The sequence below is a fragment of the Carcharodon carcharias genome, chromosome 33 (assembly GCF_017639515.1).
Source record: "Carcharodon carcharias isolate sCarCar2 chromosome 33, sCarCar2.pri, whole genome shotgun sequence".
NCBI lineage: Eukaryota > Metazoa > Chordata > Chondrichthyes > Lamniformes > Lamnidae > Carcharodon > Carcharodon carcharias.
In genome coordinates this window covers 9,134,442-9,162,057 of record NC_054499.1, presented here as the reverse complement: position 1 = coordinate 9,162,057, position 27,616 = coordinate 9,134,442, and the positions used below count along the sequence as shown (strand labels likewise).

General features: G+C 46.0%; 1 protein-coding gene across 2 annotated transcripts in view; it reads right to left on the bottom strand.

Moving 5' to 3' along the window:
• Nucleotides 1-17,869: 17,869 nt before the first annotated feature.
• LOC121272321 (galactose-3-O-sulfotransferase 2-like) overlaps nucleotides 17,870-27,616 on the bottom strand; it is a 97,373-nt gene continuing 87,626 nt past the window's right edge. Inside the window, exons 3-4 of one of the 2 annotated variants that reach the window (XM_041178932.1) lie at nucleotides 23,473-23,782; nucleotides 17,870-19,694 (exon numbers count right to left, since the gene is read on the bottom strand). In XM_041178932.1, coding sequence (XP_041034866.1) covers nucleotides 18,873-19,694; nucleotides 23,473-23,782 — 1,132 coding nt within the window. In that variant the 3' untranslated portion in view covers nucleotides 17,870-18,872. The remainder of the gene's footprint in view (nucleotides 19,695-23,472; nucleotides 23,783-27,616) is intronic. The other variant, XM_041178933.1, reaches the window with a different exon arrangement.

The following is a 27,616-nucleotide window of genomic DNA, read 5'->3' as shown; positions in this document are numbered from 1 at the left end:
CCACTGCAAACGCTGGATTGATCAATGATAAACTCCCCAGGGGGACACAGAATGTAAACCATAGCCAGGAATGGTTAGTGATTCACTATGTCCATGAGACCATAAGACATAGGAGCAGAAATTAGGCCATTCGGCCCATCGAGTCTGCTCTGCCATTCAATCATGGCTGATAAGTTTCTCAACCCCATTCTCCCGCCTTCTCCTTGTAACCTTTGATCCCCTTACCAATCAAGAACCTATCTATCTCGGTCTTAAATACACTCAATGACCTGGCCTCCACAGCCTTCTGTGGCAATGAATTCCATAGATTCACCATTCTCTGGCTAAAGAAGTTTCTCAACCCCATTCTCCCGCCAGTCAAGTGTCATCCAGTTGGCCAACGAGCCTTTCCAGTTGGCCTAGGAAGGCAGAGCCTTGGCGCGTTTGCTGACCAATGGCTGGAGCAAACCTCCAGGAGCACATTTAATCAGAGTCGGCAATCCTGTTCCCTTTTGAATGTTGCTGTTGAGTTTGCTTCCAGCCGTGGAACACATTTCAGATCGCAACAGCTCACTGCAGGAATTCTTTTGGCCCTCATGTCCTCTCTGGCTCTTTGTCTTATGTTAAATCCATGTCCCTCTCAGGCGATGGAAGATGGTCCTGGGAGATCAGACAGGGTAATACAAACAAAGGGCCGGATTTTCCCGGTCCCACCCACAGCAGGAATTGTTGCAAATGGGACAGAAAACATGATGGGACCACCAGAACGTCCATTGCCTTCGGGCTGGAATTTCTGGTCCCCTGGTGGGTGGGACTGGATAATTCCGGCCATAGAAAGCATGGAAGGAAACCATTCAGCCCGTCATATGCATGCGAGCCAAAAAAGGGGGTTACGAAGCCTTAGCTCACCTTCTAGCTCTTGGTCGGTAGCCCTGTAGGTTAACAGCACTTCCAATTCATACCCATGTGCTTTTTTTTAAATGCAATGAAGGTTTTTACGTCCGCCACCATTTCAGGCAATGAGATCTGGACCCCAAAATAGGGGATTGTCTTATGAGCAAAATTGGAGGTGGTTGGGCCTATACTCATTGGAGTTTGTAAGAATGAGAGGTGATCTCATTGAAACACATAAGGGAGCTTGAAAAGGTAGGTGCGGAAAGGATGTTTCCCCTCCTGGGGGCATTTAGAACTCAAGGGCACAGTTTCAACATAAGGGGTCTCCCCATTTACGACAGAGACGAGGAGGAATTTCTTCTCTCAGAGGGTCATGAGCGTTTGGAATTCTCTTCCCCAGCGAGCAGTGGAGGCTGGGTCACTGAATACATTCAAGACTGGGATAAAAACAAAAAAACTGTGGATGCTGGAAATCCAAAACAAAAAACCGAATTACCTGGAAAAACTCAGCAGGTCTGGCAGCATCGGCGGAGAAGAAAAGAGTTGACGTTTCGAGTCCTCATGACCCTTCGACAGAACTTGAGTGAATCCAAGAAAGGGGTGAAATATAAGCTGGTTTAAGGTGTGTGAGGGTGGGGGTGGGGGGGACGGGGGCGGTGGGTTGGGTGGGGGGAGAGAAGTGGAGGGGGGGTGGTGTGGTTGTAGGGACAAACAAGCAGTGATAGAAGCAGATCATCAAAAGATGTCACAGACAACAGAACAAAAGAACACATAGGTGTTAAAGTTGGTGATATTATCTAAACGGATGTGCTAATTAAGAATGGATGGTAGGGCACTCAAGGTATAGCTCTAGTGGGGGTGGGGGGAGCATAAAAGATTTAAAAATATTTAAAAATAATGGAAATAGGTGGGAAAAGAAAAAATCTATATAATTTATTGGAAAAAACAAAAGGAAGGGGGAAGAAACAGAAAGGAGGTGGGGATGGGGGAGGGAGCTCACGACCTAAAGTTGTTGAATTCAATATTCAGTCCGGAAGGCTGTAAAGTGCCTGGTCGGAAGATGAGGTGTCGTTCCTCCAGTTTGCGTTGGGCTTCACTGGAACAATGCAGCAAGCCAAGGACAGACATGAGGGCAAGAGAGCAGGGTGGAGTGTTAAAATGGCAAGCGACAGGGAGGTTTGGGTCATTCTTGCGGACAGACCGCAGGTGTTCTGCAAAGCGGTCGCCCAGTTTATGTTTGGTCTCTCCAACGTAGAGGAGACCAAATGGAGCAACGAATGCAGTAGACTAAGTTGGTGGAAATGCAAGTGAAATGTTGCTTCACTTGAAAGGAGTGTTTGGGCCCTTGGATGGTGAGGATAGAGGATGTGAAGGGGCAGGTGTTACATCTTTTGCGTGGGCATGGGGTGGTGCCATAGGAGGGGGTTGAGGAGTAGGGGGTGATGGAGGAGTGGACCAGGGTGTCCCGGAGGGAACGATCCCTACGGAATGCCGATATGGGGGGGTGAAGGGAAGATGTGTTTGGTGGTGGCATCATGCTGGAGTTGGCGGAAATGGCGGAGGATGATCCTTTGAATGCGGTGGCTGGTGGGGTGATAAGTGAGGACAAGGAGGACCCTATCATGTTTCTGGGAGGGAGGAGAAGGCGTGAGGGCGGATGCGCGGGAGATGGGCCGGACACGGTTGAGGGCCCTGTCAACGACCGTGGGTGGAAAACCTTGGTTTAGGAAGAAGGAGGACATGTCAGAGGAACTGTTTTTGAATGTAGCATCATCGGAACAGATGCGACAGAGGCGAAGGAACTGAGAGAATGGGATGGAGTCCTTACAGGAAGCGGGGTGTGAGGAGCTGTAGTCGAGGTAGCTGTGGGAGTCGGTAGGTTTGTAATGGATATTGGTGGACAGTCTATCACCAGAGATTGAGACAGAGAGGTCAAGGAAGGGGAGGGAAGTGTCAGAGATGGACCACGTGAAAATGATGGAGGGGTGGAGATTGGAAGCAAAATTAATAAATTTTTCCAAGTCCCAACGAGAGCATGAAGCAGCACCGGAGTAATCATCGATTTACCGGAGAAAGACCCTTGTCAGCGGCTTTGATGACAATGTCAGGGTTGGACCTGAGAGAATGGAGTGCAGTAAGTTCAGAGAGAGAGAGATTAGAATGGGTGAGAGGAGCAGAGAAATTGAGACGACTAATGTCGCGCCGACAGTTCTCAATGAAAAGATCAAGAGAAGGTAAGAATCCAGAGGGAGGAGTCCAGGTGGAGGGAGAATATTGGAGGTGGGTGAAAGGATCCGTTGAACGGGGAGAGGACTCCTGCCCAAAGAAGAAAGCCCGGAGACAAAGACGGCGGAAGAAGAGTTCAGCATTGTGCCGAGCCCGAAATTCATTGAGGTGAGGGCGTAAGGGTATGAAACTAAATCCTTTGCTGAGCACTGAACGTTCAGCATCGGAGAGGGGAAGGTCAGGGGGTATAGTGAATACACGGCTGGGGCTGGGATTGGAAGATGGGGTGGGGACGGAGGGACAGGCCGGGGTGGAGGGTCCTAGATGGGTGTTGGTGTCGATGAGTTGTTGGAGCTTGCGTTCCTTAGCGCTTGAGAGAAAGAGAAAAAGTTTCTTGTTGAGGCGTCGGATGAGACGAAGAATAAAATGAAACTGGGGGCACACGCAGCTTTGAAAAAGGGTACGGCGTGCTGCTGGAGGGAGAGGTCAAGTGTGTTCATATGGCGGCGCATGGCACCGAGTGTGGATTTCAGAATGTGACGGGAACAGCAGTCCGAGAAACGTTTTATGTCCCAGAGATACCTGTAATCCTGGGTGGGTTCGAAACATGAGGGGTGGAATTTCAGTTGCCACTGCCACTGCTCTTCAAGAAATGCCTACCTCCTTGAAGAAGTTCAGTTCGTCTATGCGACAAGATCACCGTATCTCTCTTTTGCCTTGCTCACCTTCATTGCTTTCCATTTCTCTCCTGGTGTTTGACAAGGTGTTTACTAAAACCCACTTTCACAGCCATATCTCCTTTCTCAGTGACTGTCTCCGTCTCCGAATTACCCCACGTGGATTTCAACTGAAATTCCACCCCTCATGTTTCGAACCCACCCAGGATTACAGGTATCTCCGGGACATAAAACGTTTCTTGGACTGCTGTTCCCGTCACATTCTGAAATCCACACTCGGTGCCATGCGCCACCATATGAACACACTCGACCTCTCCCTCCGGCAGCACCGCCGTACCCTTTTTCAAAGCTGCGCGTGCCCCCAGTTTCATTTTATTCTTCGGCTCATCCGACGCCTCAACAAGAAACCTTTTCTCTTTCTCTCAAGTGCTAAGGAACGCAAGCTCCAACAACTCATCGACACCAACACCCATCTAGGACCCTCCACCCCGGCCTGTCCCTCCGTCCCCACCCCATCTTCCAATCCCAACCCCAGCCGTGTATTCACTATACCCCCTGACCTTCCCCTCTCCGATGCTGAATGTTCAGTGCTCAGCAAAGGACTTAGTTTCATACCCTTACACCCTCACCTCAATGAATTTTGGGCTCGGCATGATGCTGAACTCTTCTTCCGCCGTCTTCGTCTCCGGGCTCACTTCTTTGGGCAGGAGTCCTCTGCCCGTTCAACGGATCCTTTCACCCACCTCCAATATTGTCCCTCCACCTGGACCCCTCCCTCTGGATTCTTACCTTCTCTTGATCTTTTCATTGAGAACTGTCGGCGCGACATTAGTCGTCTCAATATCTCTGCTCCTCTCACCCATTCTAATCTCTCTCTCTCTGAACTTACTGCACTCCATTCTCTCAGGTCCAACCCTGACATTGTCATCAAACCCGCTGACAAGGTTGGCGCTGTATTTGTCTGGCGCACTGACCTCTACCTCGCGGAGGCTGAGCGTCAACTCGCAGACACTTCCTCCTACCTCTCCCTGGACCATGACCCCACCACTGAACATCAAGCCATTGTTTCCAGGACTGTCACTGACCTCATCTCCTCTGGGGATCTTCCTCCCACAGCTTCCAACCTGATAGTCACCCAACCTCGGATGGCCCGCTTCTACCTCCTACCCAAAATCCACAAACAGAACTGTCCCGGTAGACCGATCATCTCAGCTTGCTCCTGCCCCACAGAACTCATTTCTCATTATTTTGACTCCCTTCTCTCTCCCCTTGTCCAGTCCCTTCCCACCTACATCCGTGATTCCTCTGACACCTTACGTCACATCAACAATTTCCAGTTCCCTGGCCCCAACCGCTTCCTCTTCACCATGGATGTCCAATCCCTCTACACCTCCATCCCCCACCAGGATGGTCTGAGGGCCCTTAGCTTCTTCCTCGAACAGAGGCCCGAACAATCCCCATCCACCACTACTCTCCTCCGTCTGGCTGAACTTGTTCTCACACTGAACAATTTCTCCTTCAACTCCTCTCACTTCCTCCAAATAAGAGGTGTGGCTATGGGTACCTGCATGGGCCCCAGCTATGCCTGTCTCTTTATGGGGTATGTGGAACATTCCTTGTTCCAGTCCTACTGTGGCCCCCTTCCACAACACTTTCTCCGGTAAATTGATGATTACTTCGGTGCTGCTTCATGCTCTCATTGGGACTTGGAAAAATTTATTAATTTTGCTTCCAGTCTCCACCCCTCCATCATTTTCACGTGGTCCATCTCTGACACTTCCCTTCCCTTCCTTGACCTCTCTGTCTCAATCTCTGGTGATAGACTGTCCACCAATATCCATTACAAACCTACCGACTCCCACAGCTACCTCGACTACAGCTCCTCACACCCCGCTTCCTGTAAGGACTCCATCCCATTCTCTCAGTTCCTTCGCCTCCGTTGCATCTGTTCCGATGATGCTACCTTCAAAAACAGTTCCTCTGACATGTCCTCCTTCTTCCTTAACCAAGGTTTTCCACCCACGGTCGTTGACAGGGCCCTCAACCGTGTCCGGCCCATCTCCCGCGCATCCACCCTCACGCCTTCTCCTCCCTCCCAGAAACATGATAGGGTCCTCCTTGTCCTCACTTATCACCCCACCAGCCACTGCATTCAAAGGATCATCCTCCGCCATTTCCACCAACTCCAGCATGATGCCACCACCAAACACATCTTCCCTTCACCACCCATATCGGCATTCTGTAGGGATTGTTCCCTCCGGTATACCCTGGTCCACTCCTCCATCACCCCCTACTCCTCAACCCCCTCCTATGGCACCACCCCATGCCCACGCAAAAGATGTAACACCTGCCCCTTCACTTCCTCTCTCCTCACCGTCCAAGGGCCCAAACACTCCTTTCAAGTGAAGCAACATTTCACTTGCATTTCCCCCAACTTAGTCTACTGCATTCGTTGCTCCCAATGTGGTCTCCTCTACGTTGGAGAGACCAAATGTAAACTGGGCGACCGCTTTGCAGAACACCTGCGGTCTGTCCACAAGAATGACCCAAACCTCCCTGTCGCTTGCCATTTTAACATTCCACCCTGCTCTCTTGCCCTCATGTCTGTCCTTGGCTTGCTGCATTGTTCCAGTGAAGCCCAACGCAAACTGGAGGAACAACACCTCATCTTCCGACTAGGCACTTTACAGCCTTCCGGACTGAATATTGAGTTCAACAACTTTAGGTCTCGAGCTCCCTCCCCCATCCCCACCCCCTTTCTGTTTCCCCCTTCCTTTTGTTTTTTCCAATTATATATATTTTTCTTTTTCCACCTATTTCCATTATTTTTAAATATTTTTAAATCCTTTATGCTCCCCCCACCCCCACTAGAGCTATACCTTGAGTGCCCTACCATCCATTCTTAATTAGCACATTCGTTTAGATAATATCACCAACTTCAACACCTATGTGTTCTTTTGTTCTGTTGTCTGTGACATCTTTTGATGATCTGCTTCTATCACTGCTTGTTTGTCCCTACAACCACACCACCCCCCTCCACTTCTCTCCCCCCACCCAACCCCTCCCCCCACCCCCACACACCTTAAACCAGCTTATATTTCACCCCTTTCTTGAATTCACTCAAGTTCTGTCAAAGGGTCATGAGGACTCGAAACGCCAACTCTTTTCTTCTCCGCCGATGCTGCCAGACCTGCTGAGTTTTTCCAGGTAATTCTGTTTTTGTTTTATATTCAAGACTGGGTTAGACAGATTTTGAGGGAGGGACAAAGGGGTCAAGGGTTATGGGGGATGGGTAGGAAAGCGGAGTTAAGGCCACAATCAGATCGGCCATGGTCTTGTAGAATAGTGCAGCAGGCTTGAGGGGCTGAATGGCCTACTCCTACCCCTGTTTCTTGCATTCTTTTTATCACCCAGAGGGTAGTGAACATCCCCTCCAATCCTTCCACCAATTAATTTAAAGCAATGCCCACTGGTTTATTGACCCCTCTGCTGAGGGAAACAAGCCCTTCTATCTACCTTGGCCCCTCATAATTTGAAACACTCAATTAAATCTCTCCTCTGTTCCAAAGAAAACCACCCCAGCCTATCCAATCTTTCCTCATCCTCAGCTAAAATTCTCCATTCTTGGCAACATCCTTGTAAATCTCGTTGGTACCATTATCTACAAAGACGCTTGAACTCTACATAACCTCCGGCCCAGCCAAACTCCCTCTGGCAGGGAGTAAGAATAGCCACAAGGGCTAGTCAGCAGAGATAGTCATCCCTTCTCCTCCCAAGGAGACCATCTCTGAAATCTAATCCTGGTAAGTTCTCAGGGTGCAACCTTCTAACCCACAGGCATGGGTCTCGCAGGTATGCAGTGGCATGTTACAGGGAGCCCGTGTTGCTATGGACTTTTTACATGCATGTTGTAGTCTGTTGGTATGTGGATAGTGATGGCAGAGGCGCCAATGTTCCTTCTGTCACGTGATTCACCAGGAATCTCTCCCACTCTTACCGCCTGCCATTGGCAGAATTTGCAGGTTGATCCTCAACCTGTTTGGCTACACAACGAACACACCTTCCACAGCCATCAGGTCTGGAGCTTCTGGCTCAGAGGCGGGGACGTTATTTACTGCGTGCATGAGACTGCCTTGCTGTGGGTATAATTTCAATTGATAAAGACTTACAATTACGTACACAACATCCCAAAGCGTTTTACAGCCAGCTAAGTACTTTTTTGAAGCGCGCTCACTGTTGTAAAGTAGGAAATGCCAGCAGCCGATTTGTGCGCAAGATCCCTCAAACACAGCTACGAAATAAAAGCCCGGATCATCCGTTTTAGTGATGCTGATTGTGGGATATGTATTGCTCCAGGAGGAGCTCCCCTGCTCTTCTCTGAAGAACGGCTGTGGGCATTTTTACGTCTCCCTGAGAGGGCAGATGGGGCCTAAAAGACGGTGCCCTCCGGCAGTGCTGCACTCCCTCGAAACTGCACCAGCAGTGCTGGACAAGCTATGTTGTGCTTAAGTTTCTGGAACAGGGGCTTGAACCCACAATCTTCAAATCAGCTTAGATCAAGCAGTTACCCTTGTGCTTTGGGTGCACATGCTACACTTTTTGTGCTGTTTTGAGGGCTGGTTAGCTCATGGCCAAAAGCGCAGGTTTGATTCCTGCTCCAGCCGAGGTAGATTTGGGACCTGCAGCTGAGATTGGAAGTCAATAACAAACCATCAGTGCCAAAAAGCAAAGCCAAGAGAATGGCTCAGGATGAAACATCAGCAAACAACGATTAAGGAGCTGCCTCTGGGCAGAGCACTCATGATGATAATTATTTCTTGTGGTGAGTAATTTAATTTGCATTGGAAAGTACGCCTGTATAATTTGTGTTTAAACAATCAAAGTTAATATTATAAGTCACCAAAAATCAGAACATGCATATGGTTCTCGTAAACCCCATCTGATTTGGAGAAGCAGTGTGTCTCACTGATAAGTTTTCCACAGCAGATTAAAGAGCATTTTTTTTTAGGATTATGATTGATATTATTTTAATAAATTAACGTTTGTAAATGTTTCTTCATTTCAGTTTTCCACATGTTGAGTAAAGACATGCCACAACATTTTTTCTTTCAATATCTGGATTAAAAACAATTGTTAAATGAATTTGCAAGTACACAAGTGGAATATGCTTCAAATTACAAAAATATTCCCATCACCTTTCTCCAAAGAACATAATTTAGTCTTTACACAATGAGTGTTAGTCGGATCCCTGCATTTTTCTGAATGGGTTGTTTTACAAATAAGTAACAAAGGACAAATATATACACCCAATTTAACTTGTACAGACTGAGGCATGCATTAACAATATTAATAATTGACCCTAAATCAAATATTCACTGTTGCTTTATTCCAAAGATCAACTTTACTTGCATTCTCTGGGTACCATGTACCTGGGGAGGCAATGGCATAGTGGTATTGTTGTGGGACTAGTGATCCAGAGATGCAGGGTAATTCTCTGGGGGACCCGGGGTTTGAATTCTGCCACGGCAGATGGTGGAATTTTGAATTCAATAAACATCTGTAATTAAAAGTCTAATGATGTTGATTGTTGTTAAAAATCCATCTGGTTCACTAATCCCCTCTTTAGTGAAGGGAAATCTGGCCCACATGTGACTCCTGACCCACAACCAAGGTGGCTGACTCTTAAGTGTCCTCTGAACAAGGGCAATTAGGGATGGGCAATAAATGCTGGCCTAACCAGTGATGCCCACATCCCATGAATGAATAATTTTTTTTAAAAAACCCTAGCCAGATACCATCATGGGATGGATTTTGCACTCCAAGGAAGCAAAGATCACACAGAGAGCTGACTGTGTAGGAATCAGCAAAAGTCAGCTCATTTTAGGAACTGTTCCGTTCTCTGTATTTTGTTTTTAAATGGATATAGCGACACTGGCAAGGGTGCAACATTACTTTTTGCAAGGACGATACCAAAATTGAGAGGTTATAACTATCAGGAAGGATTGATAGACCAGTGTGCTCTATTCTCTAGAAAAGAGAAGGCTGGTTGGGTTGGGGGGGGGGTGCGGTGGTGACCTGACAGAGGTCTTTAAAATCATAAATTGTGTCCGATAGGGTAGATATAGAGAAGATGTTTGCACTTGGTGGGGTGGGGGGGGGTGAAACCAGAACCAAAGGCCATAAATACAAGACAATAATTAATAAACCCACTGGGGAAATGTCTTTACCCAGAGAGAAGGTGGATCTTGCTACCGCTTGCAGTAGTTGAGGCAAAGAGTACCAATGCATTTAAGGAGAAGTTAGGTACCTGCTTAAAATCTGCTAAATCTCTCACTGCTTCCAGTTCTGATGAAGGGTCTGACCTGAGACGTTAACTCGGTTTTTGTCTCTCCGCGGATTGCTGCCTTACCCGTTGAGTGTTTTCTACATTTTCTCTTTTTATTTCTTGAACTATTGAACAAAATGTAGTTCCGCACAGAATGACCTGCTGTAAATTCCTCAGCCTGTTCCCCTTGAATAAAGTCAATCGTACAATTTCTTTTCATTCTTTCACAGGGAGATGTTAGCGTCGATCCAAGGCCGGCATTTATTGCCCATCCCTAATTGCCCCTTGAGAAGGCAGTGTGGAGCTGCCTTCTTGAACCGCTGCAGTCCGTGTGGTGTAGGTACACCCACAGCGCTGTTAGGGAAGGAGTTCCAAGATTTTGACCCAGTATATACCACAATCCAGTAACCAAACACAAAAACATCAAAAGTATTTATACAGAAATAAATAGGACAAGTTGCATTTATATGGCGTCTTTCACATACAAAAACATCCCAAATCGCTTCACAGGAGCATTATCCAACAAAAATATATTGGGCTCTACATTCAAACTGAAAAAAATCTTTTTTTTCTCCTCAGGCATTTTTTTCTGACTTCCGACGATGTTGCTTGTGCATCCAAATATCCTCTCATTAAAATACATTCCCTCCATTTGCATTCCTCTACCCCCTCCTCCCTAGGTTTGAACACTTTGAACACTTCTTATTGAAAGTCTCATTGATGAAAGGAGACATGTTGCTGAAGCTTCTTGCACTCATCAGGACAAGTGCAAGAATGCCAAATTTCAAATGATCACAACAATTTATACGACAGGAGAAAAGTATAAATTGTTGTGATTGTTTGCAATTCGGCATTCCTTCATTTGTCCTGTGTGACCATTTGAAATTTGGCATTCTTGCATTTGTCTTGATGAGTGCAAGAAAAAAAACCTCAGCAACATCTCTCTCTTCTGAGCAACATTAAAGTTCTGTACTACCAAGCAACTGTAAGATCAGTTTTAGCCCTTTCTGCCCTGTGCTTTATTTAAGCAGAGCATTTCGACTACAATCACCTCTTTTATATGTCAATACATAATACTTACAGTTGTCAACTCTGTTGAAGTTAGCTTTCCTCTAACTTCCGAAGACCTATTGACTCGTTACCACTACACCCCTCTCCAGTTTCTGAAAGGGTCGGAAGGTAGTTCCTGCCCAATGTTTGTTTTCCAAGGTTGGTAACTAAAACTGGCAAGCTATAAGCATAAGGCGGAGATACCTTGCATCCTACAAGGGAAGGTGCTGCCTCTGCCAGCAAGGCTCCTTGTAGTAGTGGCGGACTTCATTATTTAGGTCTTTCATACACCACTGGTCTGTGTCGCCTGAAAGGAAAAGACTGGGGGGGGGCGACCAAACAGAGACCCTTAAGAGATTGAGAAGGGGCTCGATAGGGTAGATGCAGAAAAGATGTTTCCAATTGTGGGGGAAACGAGAACCAGAGGCTATAAATATAAGACAGTCACTGATAAATCCAATCGGGAGCTCAGGAGAAACTTCTTTACTCAGAGAACTTATTTTTCATCCGCTCGTGGGATGTGGGCGGCGCTGGCTGGCATTTATTGCCCATCCCTAATTGCCCTTGTTCAGAGGGCATTTTTTTTTTTAAAAAGAGTCAACCACATTACTGTAGGTCTGGAGTCACATATGGAGCAGACCAGGTGAGGATGGCAGATTCCATTCCCTAAAGGGCATGAGTGAATCAGATGGGTTTTTACAGCAATGGTTTCATGGTCATCATTAGACTTTTAATTCCAGACATTTATTGAATTCAAATTCCACCATCTGCCATGGCAGGATTCAAACACAGGTCGCTGGAACGATTAACCTGGGTCTCCGGGTTATTAGTCCAGCAACGTGGAGCTTGCTACCGCAGGGAGTGGTTATGGTGCCAAGACAGGCTTTAGATAAGATAGACAAAGCAAAGCTGCTCCTATTGATTCATGGCACAAAGGCTGGGGGACAAGGAATTGCAGGTTTTGGATAAGAGATACAAGGGGGATGTGAGCAGCGAGTGGTGATGAGCTGGAACTCGCTGCCCACGAGGCAGGGGGGTGGAAGCGGAGAGGATGAATGATTTCAAAAGGAAATTGGATGGGCGCTCGAGGTAAACTTCTAGGGCTACGGGATCGAGTGGGGGAGGGGGGAAAATGAGACTGGCTGGATTTCTCTATAGAGAGCTGGCATGGACTTGTTGGGCCAAATAGCCTCATTCTGTGTCAGTCTGATTCTATGAATAGCACAGAAACATTTAAGATGAAGCTAGATAAACGCATGAAGGAGAAAGGAATAGAAGGATATGTCGTTCAGGTGAGATCAGGTCAGTAAGATGGAGCTACGTGTGGAGCATAAAGACAATCATGGACTTGTTGGGCAGAATGGTCTGTCTGCGCTGTACATTCTATATACACAAACCTTGCTCCATAGGTGAGTTGGTTTTGGCCTACACCAAAGGACAAACACCAGTTCATAGAGAGCACAACACACCACCAGATATCACTCTGGATTTCTATAGCAATAAAACAAGACTGAATATTTACAGAATCACAGATTTGTTCCAGTGCAGAAGGAGGCCATTCGGCCCATCTGCACCAGCTCTCCAAAAGAACAACACACCGTGTCCCCGCACATTCTTCCTTTTCATATAATGCTCCAATTCCCTCTTGAAAGCCTCGATTGACCCTGCCTCCACCCTCCACACACTCAGGCAGTGCATTTCAGATCCTAACCACTCGCTGTGTGAAAAAGTTTCTCCTCATGTCTCCATTGCTTCTTTTGCCGATTGCCTTAAATCTGTGCTCTCTTGTTCTCAATCCTTCCACCAGGGGGAACATTAAGAGCTGGACTGCACGGTTTTTGATGGATTAATCCGGTTTGACCGGCTGAGGTAGACGAGGGACCTCCATTTAAACTATTCATAAAGCAGAATAGACTGGATGTTAGGCAGTTCCAGTGAGCCTCTGGAATGTGTTGCTAGTTGCTAGGGTGATGTTCTGTACACTGTAAAGAGGGAGCTGGACTGATCCCTGACTGGAGCAGAGGTGGGACCATATAGAAAGCAAGAATCTTGCATTTCTATAGCAACCTTCGCAACCTTTACAGTCAATTAAGCACAGGACAAATGCAAGAATGCCAAATTTCAAACTATCGCAACAATTTATACTTTGCTCCTGTAGTATAAATTGTTGTGAGCATTGGAAATGTGGCATTTGTTCTGTTGGATGTAGGAGACACAGCAGCCAATTTCTGCACAGGAAGCTCCCTTAAACAGTAACTGGATAATCTGTTGTTTTGACAACCAGATCATCTGTTTTTAATTGATGTCAGTTTGAGGGATACATAGTGGCCACAGAACACCAGGGATAACTCTCCTGCTCCTCTTTGAATAGTGGCTGTAGGAATTTTTTACATCACCTTATGAGGGCAGACAGGCCTCAGTTTAAGGCCTCATCTGAAAGATGGCACCTCCAACAGTACTGTATTGACACTGGAGTATCAGTCTAGATTTTGTGCTCAATTCCTGGAGTGGTACTTGAACCCACAATATTCAGTGCTACCCATTGAGCCACAGCTAAAGCCCCAAACTGGTAGCAGGTAAATGGTTGAAAATACATTGCAGAAGACACTTCCCTCATTTGCATTATATTTTAATACCCCCCTTTACCCCACCACCACCACCCTGCAGAAGATGTCACTGACGAGCGTGCCAGTAGCTTTCCTGGTAGGGGTAGCTACAAGCAGCGGCAGCACATGATATTCATAGAATCACAGAATAATACAGCACAGAAGGAAGCCATTCAGCCCATCATGCATGTGCTGGCTCTTTGAAAGAGTTATCCAATCAGTCTCCCTCTGTCCCGCTTTCCCCGTAACATTGCAAATTGTTCCCCATCAAATATTTATCCAATTCTCCTTTGAAAGCTCCTATTGAATCTGCTTCCACCACCCTTTCAGGAAGCGCCTTCCAGATCACAACAACTCGCTGTATGAAAAATAAATTCCGTTCATCTCCCCCTCTGGTTCTTTTGCCAATCGCCTTCGACCTGTGTCCCTCTGGTTGCTGACCCTCCTGCCACTGGAAACAGCTTCTCCTTATTCACACTATCAAAACCCCTCATGATGTGAAGTGTCTCCATTAAATCTCCCCTTAATCTTCTCTGCTTTATGGGGTGGGTGGGTCAGGGGCAACACCAGTTTCTCAAGTCACTCCGGGTCGTTGAAGTCCTGCAACCACCGTCAAATCGAGGCTGCTGCTCACTCCATTGGACCAAATCCAGCTCCCAGCCGCACATCAATGAATAATTGAATCTTAATTTCATGAAACAGTAAGAAAACCCAGGAGTAAAGCTACACTTGTAATTCAGTCTTAGGGTTCCGATGATACACTTGCTCCTTGGTCATCAGAGCTCCTCGATTGAATTACAACCTGTTAATTCCTCGGCTAGGGACTACTTTCCAAATGCAGGAAACAATCTGTCGCTTTTGTGGGACAGCATGGATGCACCTTTCGTGAACCAACAAGTCGATGCCTGGAAGAAGTGTGTTGCTATCAATGCCTGCTGCAAACTATAATCCAATAGTTGTGAAGGTGAATTAAAAATATACAAAGTAAAGGTCTTCGCCTACAGAAACATAAGAGCCTAAGGAATAAGAGCACAAGTCGGCCATTCGGTCCCTCAAATCCATTCCACCATTCAATAAGGTCATGGCTGATCTGACTGTGGACAGTCTGTCCCCCATAACCCTCATCGATCAGAAATCTGTCTAACTCAGCCTTGAACATATTCAATGACCCAGCCTCCACTGCTCTCCGGGGAAGGGAATTCCAAACGCTAACAACCCTCTGAGAGAGGAAATTCCTCCTCGTCTCCCTCTTAAATAGAAGACCCCCTGTTTTGAAACTGTGCCCCCCTAGTTCAAGATTCCTCCCCACCCCAGTGAGGGGAAACATCCTCTCAGCATCTGGTCTCACAATCTTATATGTTTCAATAAGATCACCTCACATTTTTCTAAAGCCCAATGAGTATAGGGCAGGTGATGGCATAGTGGTATTGTTGCTTAGGCTAGTAATCCAGAGACTCAGGATAAACCTCTGGGGACCAGGGTTCAAATCCTGCTGTGGCAGATGGTGGAATTTGATACAAATATGGAATTATAAGCCCATTAGGGAAGGAAATCTACCATCCTTATCTGGTCTGGTGTACATAGGACTCCAGATCCACAGCAATACAATTGACTCTTAATGAAAAATTGGTTCTTAAACAAAAATGACAGAATCTGTGGAGAGGAAAGACAGAGTTAATGTTTCAAGTCTGTTAAACTCTTCTTCAGAGCTTTATTTTGTTTTTTTTCCAGATTTCCAGCATCTGCAGTAATTTGCCTTTATCTTAGTGGTTCTCTCTTAAAATGCCCTCTGAACTACCTCCGATGCAAGTATATCCCTCCTTAAATCAGTAGGCCAAAACTGAACTCAGTAGTCACCAGCTGCAGCGAGACTTCCCTACTTTTATATTCCACTCCCCTTACAATAAAGGCCAACTCAGAAAATAAATCACAGTGACACAAAGTTTAGTGGAAATTATTGAAACAAAAAATATTCCTTGCATTTATATAGCAACTTTTACGACCTCAGCCCATCCCAAAGTGCCTTCCCGCCAACGAAGTACTTTCTGAAGTGTGGTCACTGCTGCGAGGTAGGAAACACGGCAGCCAATTTGCACACAGCAAGCTCCCACAAACAGCAATGTGATAATGGCCAGATAACCTGTTTCAGTGATGTTGGTTCAGGGATTGATAGCCTCTCAGGCCACTGGGGGAGAACTCCCCTCCTCGTCTAGAAAGTGAAGCCTTTTACATCTCATCCGAAAGACGGCACCTCTGACAGTGCAGCACTCCCTCAATGTCAACCTGGTTGTTCCAATGATTGTTCCGCAGTAGCATAACTGAATGTTAATGTGAATGCTGCAGAGTATCAGTCTTGTCATGTCATAAGGACAATTTGGAAAGCTCCACATGATTTATCACTAAAGCATCTCAGACTGTAAACTTTTGTGTGTGTGCGTGCATGTGTGTGTACGTGTCTTTGTAAGGCCTTTATTGTGCATGTGTGTGTGTATACGTGTGTATAAGAATGTGTGTGTGTATATGTGTGTATAAGAATGTGTGTGTGTATATGTGTGCATATGTATTTGTGTGTGTGCATATATGTGTGAATGTGTGTATGTTTGTGTGTGTATGTGTATATGTGTGCATATAAATGTGTGTGTGTATATATGTGCATATGTATTTGTGTGTGTGTGCATATATGTGTGAAAGTGTGTATGTTTGTGTGTGTATGTGTATATGTATGCATATAAATGTGTGTGTGTATATATATGCATACGTATTTGTGTGTGTGTGCATATATGTGTGAAAGTGTGTATGTTTGTGTGTGTACGTGTATATGTGTGCATATAAATGTGTGTGTGTATATATGTGCATAAGTATTTGTGTGTGTGTGCATATATGTGTGAAAGTGTGTATGTTTGTGTGTGTGCATGTGTGTGTATGTGTATATGTGTGCATATAAATGTGTGTGTGCATATATGTTTGAATATGTATTTGTGTTTGTGCGTGTGCAAATGCAGCCCATTTGTTTCATCCATCAATTGAGTTACTGGCTAAAGACTTAGCAAAATCTAATAAAGGACCCAATCAGTTGATCAAATGAACAAGGAACATTCACTCTCAGTCCAATCAGTCAGTCATTATCTGTTATATATTTACCTTCCTCCATCCTGAAGGCTGAGCGTTGAGCCGATAGCAGTCTTTAACATTGTGAAGGGATTTAACGGGTAAATGTGGAGATGATGTTTCCACTTGTGGGGGAGATCAGACCAAGTGCTATCAACGTGAGATAGTCAGTAATAAATCTGATAGGGAATCAGTGGGGAAAGGGTGGTGAGTGGTCGTATCACTAGACAACTAATGTCACTAGACTAGTAGACGGGGAAGTGGTGGCGTAGTGTTAGTGTCACTGGACTAGTAATCCAGAGACCCAGGGTAATGCTCTGAGGACCCAGGTTCAAATGGTTACATTTGAATTCAATAAAAAATCTGGTATTAAAAGTCTGATGATGACCATGAAAGCATTGCCGATTATGGTAAAAACTCATCTGGTTCACTATTGTGTCCTTACCTGGTCTGGCCTAAGTGTGACTCCAGACCCACAGAACAAGGGAAATTAGAGATGGGCAATAAATGCTGGGCCTAGCCAGCGACACCCACACCCCATGAATGAATAAATAAATGAATAATGAGCGCAGGATGAAAACTTCAACCACGTATCTCTTTCCTGAAGGATAAATTGTTAGATATGACAATGGCTCTGACTGGCTTAAAGATGGCAAGCTTCCTTCCCTGGAGGGCGTCAGTGAACCAGCTGGCAACTTTTACGGCCACCCGACAGCTCACTTGTCACTTTTGACCAATACCAGCTCTTTCGTCCCAAACGCAAGTGTAAAGACTGCCATGGCACGGTTACTAGCCCAGCAACATTCTCGCTGCACCACTGCACCCAATATTACCTGGCTGTTGCTTTACTGGGCATTCACTGCCCTTCTCAGACATGGTTAGTAAAAACCACCCCATTATCAACAAATAGAAAACATCTGCTTAACGAGTCACGATTTGTGAAAGGGGAACACAGGGAAGGAAAGATCACCGCTTGGTAGTGCAGACCTCGAGTGTTACTGAAAGATAGAGAAATGCTGTTGAAGCTTTTGCTCGCTCGCACCCATCAGGACAGACACACGAAAGCCAAATTTCAAAAGTGAGCAACAATTTATACTGCTTGAGGAAAGGGGGTGCTGATTGTTTGGCTCTGATTGGTCGAGGAGTTGTCACGGAGATTGTACCAGGGAGCTATTGCCCCTCATGCATTTTTTAAATTCAAAACAAGGAGCTGCCTGACTACAGCGGACAGATCCCTGCCTATGAGTGTAGGTAGCTTCTAGCAAGTGTAATTGAGACACGTTGCAAGGCCAACTCATAATCTTAAATTGGTTGCTAGTGTCATTTGTTGCTTCCTTTGAAATTTGGCATTCTTGCGTCTGTCTTGATTGTGAGGGGAGCATGGGAGGGCGCGGTGACAATGTCACTGAGCTAGTAATCCAGAAGCCCAGCCTAATACCCTTGGGAAACGGGTTCAAATCCCACCACAGCAGCTGGTGGAATTTGGAATCAGTGAACAAGTCTGGAGTTGAAATCTAACCTCAGTAATGGTGACCACGAAACCATTGCCGATGGTGTAAAAGCCCATCTGGCTCACTAATGCCCCTTTAGGGAAGGAAATCCGCCGTCCTTACCCTGTCTGGACTACATGTGACTCCAGACCCACAGCAATGCGGCTGACCCTTAACCGCCCCCTGAAAATGACCTCGCTAGCCAGTCATTTCAAGGGCGATTAGGGCTCAGCAACAAATGCTGGGCCTTCCCAGCGACTCCCACATCCCATGAATAATGAGCGCAGGATGAAAACATCAACAGCGTATCTCTTTCCTGAAGGATAAATTGTTAGATATAACAATGGCTCTGACTGAAACGGGACACTGCCCCCACCTTCACACCCAATGTTGTCCAACTGGCAGTGAGGAATGTTGCTTTTGGAGATTTTGGCAGCCAAATTTTGACATAACGTACAATAACCGGGCGATATGTTTCTGTCGGACAAAGGAGGGTTGGTTCCTTCACAACATCTGTTCAAAAATGGAGCTGTGGCGTCTGTAGACTTTTTGCCGTGGAAACGAAGGGGAATAACTTGGCATCGAGCAGGTCCTTGTACTGAAGTTCGGGCATGACCATCCGTAAACACTTCTCCCTGCTGCTGTTGTCAAGATTCGGATTGAGGTTGTAGCCCATGATCTGGGCTCGTCCGTACTGGAAGGGTTTGATGTTCTTGTCCTGGATTTGACTGGCCTCCACTGGCCTGCTCCCCTGGAGGCACAGATCCATCAGCCTCTTGCGCTTCTCTTGCAGGACCAGCACGTCGTTCCTCATCCTCTGCCAGCCATATACCTCCACTCTCTGCCAGAATGTCCGGTTGAAGTGCAGGTAGAGCTTCCAGTCCAGCGAGTTCCACGCCTTGACCCGCCCGACTGTCTCGTCAGACAGCTTCCTTACCGTGACGTTGCTGCGGAAGTTTAGCTTGAAGGAGACCACGTCGTCAAACTCCCAGCACAGAGCGTCCTTCAGCAGGACCATCGACTCGTCGAAGTACTCTGACAGCAGGATGAGGTGGAAAGTGCCGCCGATCTCTTTGAGGACCAGGTCCACGTAATCCTTCGTGTCGTTGGCGTTGTGGTCGAACCCAAAGTCGAACCACATCAAGTTCCTGGCGTACTGGTTGCCACGGTCTCTGGCCGCATAGTACTTCCACGGCTCGCTCAGGAACTGCTCCAGTGACTCCACCTTCTTGAACGCCGTGCTCGAGCCCTTGTAATAGGTGAACGCCGACTCGGCCAAGGTCACCGGGTTTCGTAAGATCGAGAAGTAAAAGGTCCCCTTTGACATCACCTTTTCAACCTAGAGAAGAGATGAGAGTAGATACAATGATTCCGCTGCTGACAGAGGGGTCAAGAGCTCAAAAAGATATCTGATTTCAAAACCAGCATTGACTTGTGGGGCCGAATGGCCTGTTTCTGTCCTGTAAATGCAATGTCATTCTATGTAATACCACAGACGAGGGAGTTCAGTGATCTTGAGAGGTCAGAGAAGCTGATATTGTTCTCCTTGGAGAAGAGAGGGTGAAGGAGAGATTTAACCAAGGTGTTAAAAACGATGAGGGGTTTCAACAGAGTAAATAGGGAGAAATTGTTTCCACTAGCAAGAGGAGCGGTAACCAGATTGAAGGCAACTGGCAAAAAGGAAGGAGATGAAGAGAATTTTTTTTTTAATCGCGGCGAGTTTTTATGATTTGGAATACAGTGCCTGGGAGGTGGAAGCTGATTCAATTTTCAAAAGGCAATTTAAAAAATGTTTTTCTTTCACAGGATGGGGCATCACTGACAGGACCAACATTTGTTGCCCATCCCTAATTGCCCTTAAACTGAATACTTACTAGGCCATTATAGAGGGCAGTTAAGAGTCACCCACTTTGCTGTGGGTCTGGAAAACAAACAGAAGTCAGACCAGCTAAGGAAGGCAGATTTCCCTCTCTAAAGGATATTATCAAATCTGAAGGCTTCTTGACAACAATCAATGATAGTTCCTTAGCTTCCCATTCCAGATTTTTTTTCCAACTAAATTTAAATTCCACCAGTAGCCACAATGGGATTCAAACCCACATCCTCAGAGTTTGGGCCTCTAGATTCTTAGCCCAGTGACATTACCACTACACCACCATCTCCCCACAGCTAAATAAATGTTTAAAAAGGGGAAAACTGCAGGGTGTTGGAGGGGGGGCAGGGGGTGCGTGGGTGGGAGGGAAGAGTGGGATGAATTAGCTAGCTCTTAGAGAGAGCCAGCACAGCTATGATGGGCTGAATGGCCTCCATCAGTGCTGTAGGATTCTATAATTTGTTCTGTTCTGCATAGCAAACCAGTAATCTGAGCTTGTATTTTACACTGGAAATGAAAATTGATACAGAAAGTAAATTTCACATTCAGATGTGTAAGATTACTACATAGAATATGATATTTAATTTAATACTAAAATTTGAAAATCCATCCAATATTTCTCCATTAAGTCAGCTGTCTCTTCAATTAAATAAATGATGGTTGACTAAGAACATTTACAAATAGATCAAAAGGATTCAGATAATGTCAACTTTGGATTTATTCACCACTCCCTGAAGCTTAGCTAAGACCCATCTTATTTGAGTATGAGGAAGGTGGCATGGGGAAACATACAGTGTTTATATTTAATCCTTCTGCTGCCTTTTGTGTGTGCAGAAGTGTTAGGATTTGTACATGAGAGGGATATAGAGAGACAAGGAGAGAGAGAAATATGGAAAGAGAGAAAGAACGAGAGAGAAGAAACCAGACAGAGAGAGCATGCAAACAGAGAGGGGATAACAAGAGACAGAGACAGAGAGGAGAGACAGAGACAGAGGGGAGAGACAGAGAAAGAGAAGAGAGACAGAGAGGAGAAACAGAGAAGAGAGACAGAGACAGAGAGACAGACACAGAGCCAGATAGAGAGGAGAAACAGACAGAGAGACAGAGACAGAGAGACAGATAGAGAGGAGAGACAGAGAGGAGAGACAAACAGGAGAGATAGAGAGGAGAAATAGAGAAAGAGAGGGGAGACAGAGAAAGAGGGAGAGGTAGAGAGAGAGACAGAGAGACAGAGAGGAGAGACAGAGAGGAAAGACAATCAGGAGAGATAGAGAAAGAGGAGAGATAAAGAGGAGAAACAGAGAAAGAAGGAGAGTTAGAGAGAGACAGAGAGGAGAAACAGAGAGACAGACAGGAGAGACAGAGAGGAGAGACAGAGAGACAGAGAGGAGAGACAAACAGGAGAGATAGAGAAAGAGAGGAGAGACAGAAAGGAGAGACAGAGAAAGAGGGAAAGGTAGAGAGAGAGAGAGAAAGAAACTAGAGAGAGGGAGAAAGAGGAAGATTCAGTGAGTGTGGCAGAGGTAGAAGGAGAGAGGGAAAGGAAGGGAGAGAAAGAGAGACATAGAGAGGGAGAAAGAAAGCAAGAGAGAGGGAGAGATGTGTGAGAGAGTGGGAGAGAAAGAAAAAGGGAAGGAGAGAGAGAATGGTAGAGAGGAAAGAATAAAGAGAGGAGAGAAATAAATGTTTCAGAAGGAAGTTACTGCAGTCCGCACTGGTTAATGCTCATTCTTGCTTTTAATTACTTTTGTGAAATTTGACAATTTGATTTCTTTAGTTTTGTACCCATTTGTTTATCCACAGTTCAGTTATGACATAGTGAGTAATATGCTGTGTGTTGATGTGATAATACTCATGTCATCAGATTAGAGACTGTGACAGAATAAATGCAAATGTATCAAATGATAATCAAATTGTCCTACATTTTCTACATGTCTACCTTATCAAACTGCTTCACCATTTAAAAGACCTTTATCAAATTGCCCCTCAGCCTGCCCTTTATTACCGAAAATACCCCCAGCCTGCTAGACATTTCCTGATCGTTAGAACCTGCAGCCATAACTAGGTAAAAAATAATTTCAATCAGCACAGCAAAAAATAAGGCCTGCATTTATATAGCGCTTCTTACGGCCATTGGGCATCTCAAAGCACCTCACAGCCAACAAAGTGAATTGTTACCGTGCAGAAAGGAGACCGTTCGGCCCATCGTGTCTGTACTGGCTCTCCGATCGAGCAATTCATCTAGTGCCACTCCTTCTAGTGCCTTCTTGCCGTAGCCCTGCACATTCTTCCTTTTCAGTCCAATTCCCTTTTGAATGCTGCAGTTGAACCTGCCTCCACCACCCTCTCGGGCAGTGCAAGCCGAACCCTAACCATTGGCTGCATAGAAGAAAAAGTTTCTCCTCAAATCACTTTTGCTTCTTTTACTAATTGTGTTCAATCTGTGCCCCCTCTTTCTCGATCCTTTCGCGTGCGAGAACGGTTTCTCCCTATCTGCTCTGTGCAGACCCCTCATGACTTTGAACACCTCGGTCAAAACCCCTTGCGAAGGAAGTTTCTCCAAAATTCCTGACTGGATTTATTGGCGACCATCAACTGATGAATGAAAGGCTTAACATATGAGGAACGTTTGAGGACTCTGGGTCTATACTCGATGGAGTTTAGAAGGATGAGGGGGGATCTGATTGAAACTTACAGAATACTGAAAGGCCTGGATAGAGTGGATGTGGGGAAGATATTTCCATTAGTAGGAGAGACTAAGACCCGAGGGCACAGCCTCAGAGTACAGGGAAGACCTTTTAGAACAGAGATGAGGAGAAACTTCTTTAGCCAGAGAGTGGTGAATCTATGGAATTCATTGCCACAGAAGGCTGTGGAGGTCAGGTCATTGAGTGTATTTAAGACCGAGATAGAAAGGTTCTTGATTGGTAAGGGGATCAAAGGTTACGGGGAAAAGGCGAGAGAATGAGATTAAGAAACTTATCAGCCATGATTGAATGGCGGAGCAGACTCGATGGGCCGAATGGCCTAATTTCTGCTCCTATGTCTTATGGTCTTATGGTCATCTTACATTGATTAATTTTAGTACTGGTCTCCCTCCAACAAAGAGAAACATCTCTTCTCTACATCTAGTCTATCAAACCCCTTCATTAACTTAAAGACCTCTACCAGGTCACCCCTCCACACCCCCACCTCAGTCTTCACCTTTCTGGAACAACGCGCCCAAGCCTGTGCATTGCTTTACCTGTGGGCGGAAGAATCTCATATGGTTGCATATTATGTGATACTCTTGCATTTTAATCGAACTGTAATACTTAATCTTTCTTGTGCTGAAGAGGTAGGGATAGCCAAACTGGTAAGAGTTGGGGAGTGCAAATGTTAAGTTCCTTGCCTCCCCGAACCGGTACAGTATATTGAGGATCGTGCTGCTGGCAGTCTTGTGCGTCTTTAGGAACATCACGTGTGTCTTGGATTGACAGGGCTTCCACGGGACTCCTTCATTGTGAGGGGTCATTGACAAAACCCGAGGCTGGTCGAGCTGATCAGATGTTACCCTAAAGAAACGGAACAGGATTTAAGTCAAAAAAACTCATCTGGGCGCTGTTATAAAACGTCTCTGGCAATATTAGCTACAGTGGAATGACATCGAGCCTATTGTTAAACGGATCCCAAGCCAGATGGTGAAGTATGAAACCAGACACGAGTCCTTTTCTTGACAGTTGGTTTAGTTACAGAATGCAGCATTGCATGTGTCTGTCTCCATACTAAGTGACCCAGCAGTCTCTCTTTATATGTGCTCAAAGTACTTAATCAATCAATGTGCTTCATCCGTGTATCCTTAATCTTGATAATACAATTAATATACCATTAACATACAACATAGAAACAAGCCAATCAGCTCAACTGGTCCATGTCGGTGCTTATGCCCTTCATGAGCCTTCTCCCACCTTACTTTATCTTAACCAATCATCACACTCTTCTCATACAGTATAAATTGTTGTTTTCCCTTACGTTGGTATTCTTGTGAATTGTCCTGATGAGTGCAAGGTGAAAAGTTTTGACAAAATGTCCTTTTTTCAGCGATATTCAAGTTCCGTACGACCAAACAACAATACTCACATTCCTTAGTCAGCTGTGAATTTATGACTGAGCTTCTGCGACTCTCTGGGGAAGAGAATTCCAAAGCATCACAAGCCTCTGAGCGAAGAAATTTCTCCCCCTCTCAGTCCGCCCTAGGCTGATTCCTGGGAATGAATGGGATTGCCCTACGAGGAAAGGTTGAGCAGGTTGGGCCTATTCTCCTGGGAGTTGAGAAGAATGAGAGGTGATCTTATTGAAACATATAAGATTCTGAGGGACCCTGACAGGGTGGATGCTAAGAGGATGTTTCCCCTCATGGGGAGAATCTAGAACAAAGGAGCACAGTTTAAAAATAAGGGGTGTCCAATTTAAAATGGAAATGAGGAGAAATTTTTCCCTTCAGAGGGTTGTTAGTATGTGGAATTCTCTTCCCCAGGGAGCAGTGGAGGCTGAGTCATTGATTATATTCAGGGCCGAGTTTTTTGATCTACAAGGGTTATGGGGGGACAGGCACGAATGTGGAGCTAAGGCCACAATCAGATCAGCCGTGACCTTAATGAATGGTGGAGCAGGCTCGATGGGCCGAGTGGCCTATTCCTGCTGCTATTTCTAATGATCCTAAGTTGCCTCAGAATCTTATACATTTCAATGAGACCACCTCCCAATCTCCCAAGCTCCAGAGATTAGGGACTACATCCACTCATGACTCTGAGAACTTATCAACGGTTGTGTTTCACATCTCATTCTCATCTACATGGCAAATGAACATTGATATAAACAGCGGGGGTGGGGTGGTTTCAATATTCCGGTGAAAGTGTGAAAGAGCTATCCAATTAGTCCCACCCTCACCAGCCTCCCCCCTCCACTCCACCACCCCCCACGTCCCTCCACCAACTCTTTCCCCTGCAACTTTCCATACCTTTTATGTCGCAGAACACATTTAATTGATATATTAACCCATACTGTTGAATTAGTGTTAAAAACCTGTCATACTTCTCACGGGCTATGGGACATGCTCTCGTCATGAGGTAATTCAATGCATAAGGGGAGGAGATTGCTTCTAAGTCTGCCTTTCCCCGGGGGGACCTCAAAACTGCCGAATTCCACCCCTCGCTCAGTCTCTCAAAACTCTCTTGGTGTGTCCCGTTATTGCCCATCCCTAAATGCCCTTGAGAAGGTGGTGGGGTGAGCCACCTTCTTGACAACTGAGTGGCTTGCTGGGCCAATTCAGAGGGAACTTGTTGTGGGTCTGACTAGGTTAGAGCAGCAGATTTCCTTCCCTAAAGGGTACGAGCAAACCAGATGGGTTTTATTGACAGCAATCTAGTTGTCACCTTTACTTTTTTTCTTTTATTCTTTCATGGGATGTGGGCATCACTGGCAAGCCCAGCATTTGATGCCCATCCCTAATTGCCCTTGAACTGAGATAAAAGCAAAATACTGCGGATGCTGGAAATCTGAAACAAAAACAAAAATAGCTGGAAAAACTCAGCGGGTCTGACAGCTCTCTTCTTTGCCTCCATCTATCACTGGCCCTCTATCCAGCTCTACCTATCCCACCCCCTCAACCAGCTTATGTTTCACCTCATTTCCATACTTCTTAGTTCTGGTGAAGAATCATACGGACTCGAAATGTTAACTGTGTTCCTCGCTGCAGATGCTGTTAGACCTGCTGAGTTTTTCCAAGTATTTTTGTTTTTGTTCCCTTGATTTGTGTCACTTTGCTAGGCCATTTCAGATGACAGTTAAGAGTCAACCACATGTCCAAATGCAGTAAGACCTGGACAATATCCAGGCTTGGGCTGACAAGTGGCAAGTAACATTCGCGCCACACAAGTTGGCAATGACCATCTCCAACAAGAGAGAATCTAACCATCACCCCTTGATATTCAATGGCATTACCATCACTGAGTCCCCCACTATCAACATCCTGGGGGTTACCATTGACCAGAAACTGAACTGGTTGAGCCATATAAATACTGTGGTTACAAGAGAAGGTCAGAGGCTGGGAATCCTATGGTGAGTAACTCAGCTCCTGACTCCCCACAGCCTGTCCACCATCTACAAGGCACAAGTCAGGAGTGTGATGGAATACTCTCCACTTGCCTGGATGAGTGCAGCTCCCACAACACTCAAGAAGCTCAACACCATCCAGGACAAAGCAGCCCCGCTTGATTGGCACCACATCCATAAACTTTCACTCCCTCCACCACCGACACACAGTAGCAGCAGTGTGTACCATCTACAAGATGCACTGCAGGAATTCACCAAGGCTCCTTCAACAGCACCTTCCAAACCCACGACCACTACCACCTAGAAGGACAAGGGCAGCAGACACATGGGAACACCACCACCTGGAAGTACCCCTCCAAGTCACTCACCACCCTGACTTGGAAATATATCGGCCGTTCCTTCACTGTTGCTGGGTCAAAATCCTGGAACGCCCTCCCTAACAGCACTGTGGGTGTACCTACACCACATGGACTGCAGCGGTTCAAGAAGGCAGCTCACCACCACCTTCTCAAGGGCAATTAGGGATGAGCAATAAATGCTGGCCCAGCCAGCGAGACCCACATCTCATGAACATATAAAAAAAAACGTTGCTGTGGGTCTGGAGTCACATGTAGGCCAAGCCGGGTAAGGAGAGCAGATTTCCTTCCCTGAAGGGCATTAGTGAACCAGATGGGTTTTTTTAACAAACAAAAATCAATGATAGCTGTCACAGTCACCAAGATTAGCTTTAGACTCCAGAATTATTAGTTGAATTTAAATTCTACCAGTTATCATGGTGGGATTTGAACCCATGTCCCCAGAGGATTAGCCAAAGTCTCAGGATTACTGGTCCAGCAACACTACCACTACACTACCTTAACCCATTTGCAACTCAAAAATTAAGGTGTGATCTAATCGAGGTGCTTAAGATCAAAGGACTTGATAGATTGGGTAGAGAGAAGCTATTTCCTCTGGTGGGGTGGGGTGGGGTGGAGTGGGGTGGGGTTGGTTGGGGGACGGTGGGAGGGAGGCTGGGTAGTCTAGAACAAGGGGCCAGAATGTTAAAACCAGAACAAGGGGACAGAATCTTAAAATTAGAGTCAGGCAGTTGAGGGGAGAGAGTTCAGGACGCACTTCTTCACACAAAGGGGAGTGGAAATCTGGAACTCTCTCCCTGGCCCCCACTCTCCCCAACAAAAGGCATCGCATTTGGGGGACAATTGAAAGTGTCGGAACTGAGAGTGGTAGATTTTTGTTGGGAAAGGGGGGATCATGAAACCAATCAAGGTGGATGGAGGTAAGATACAGATCCACCA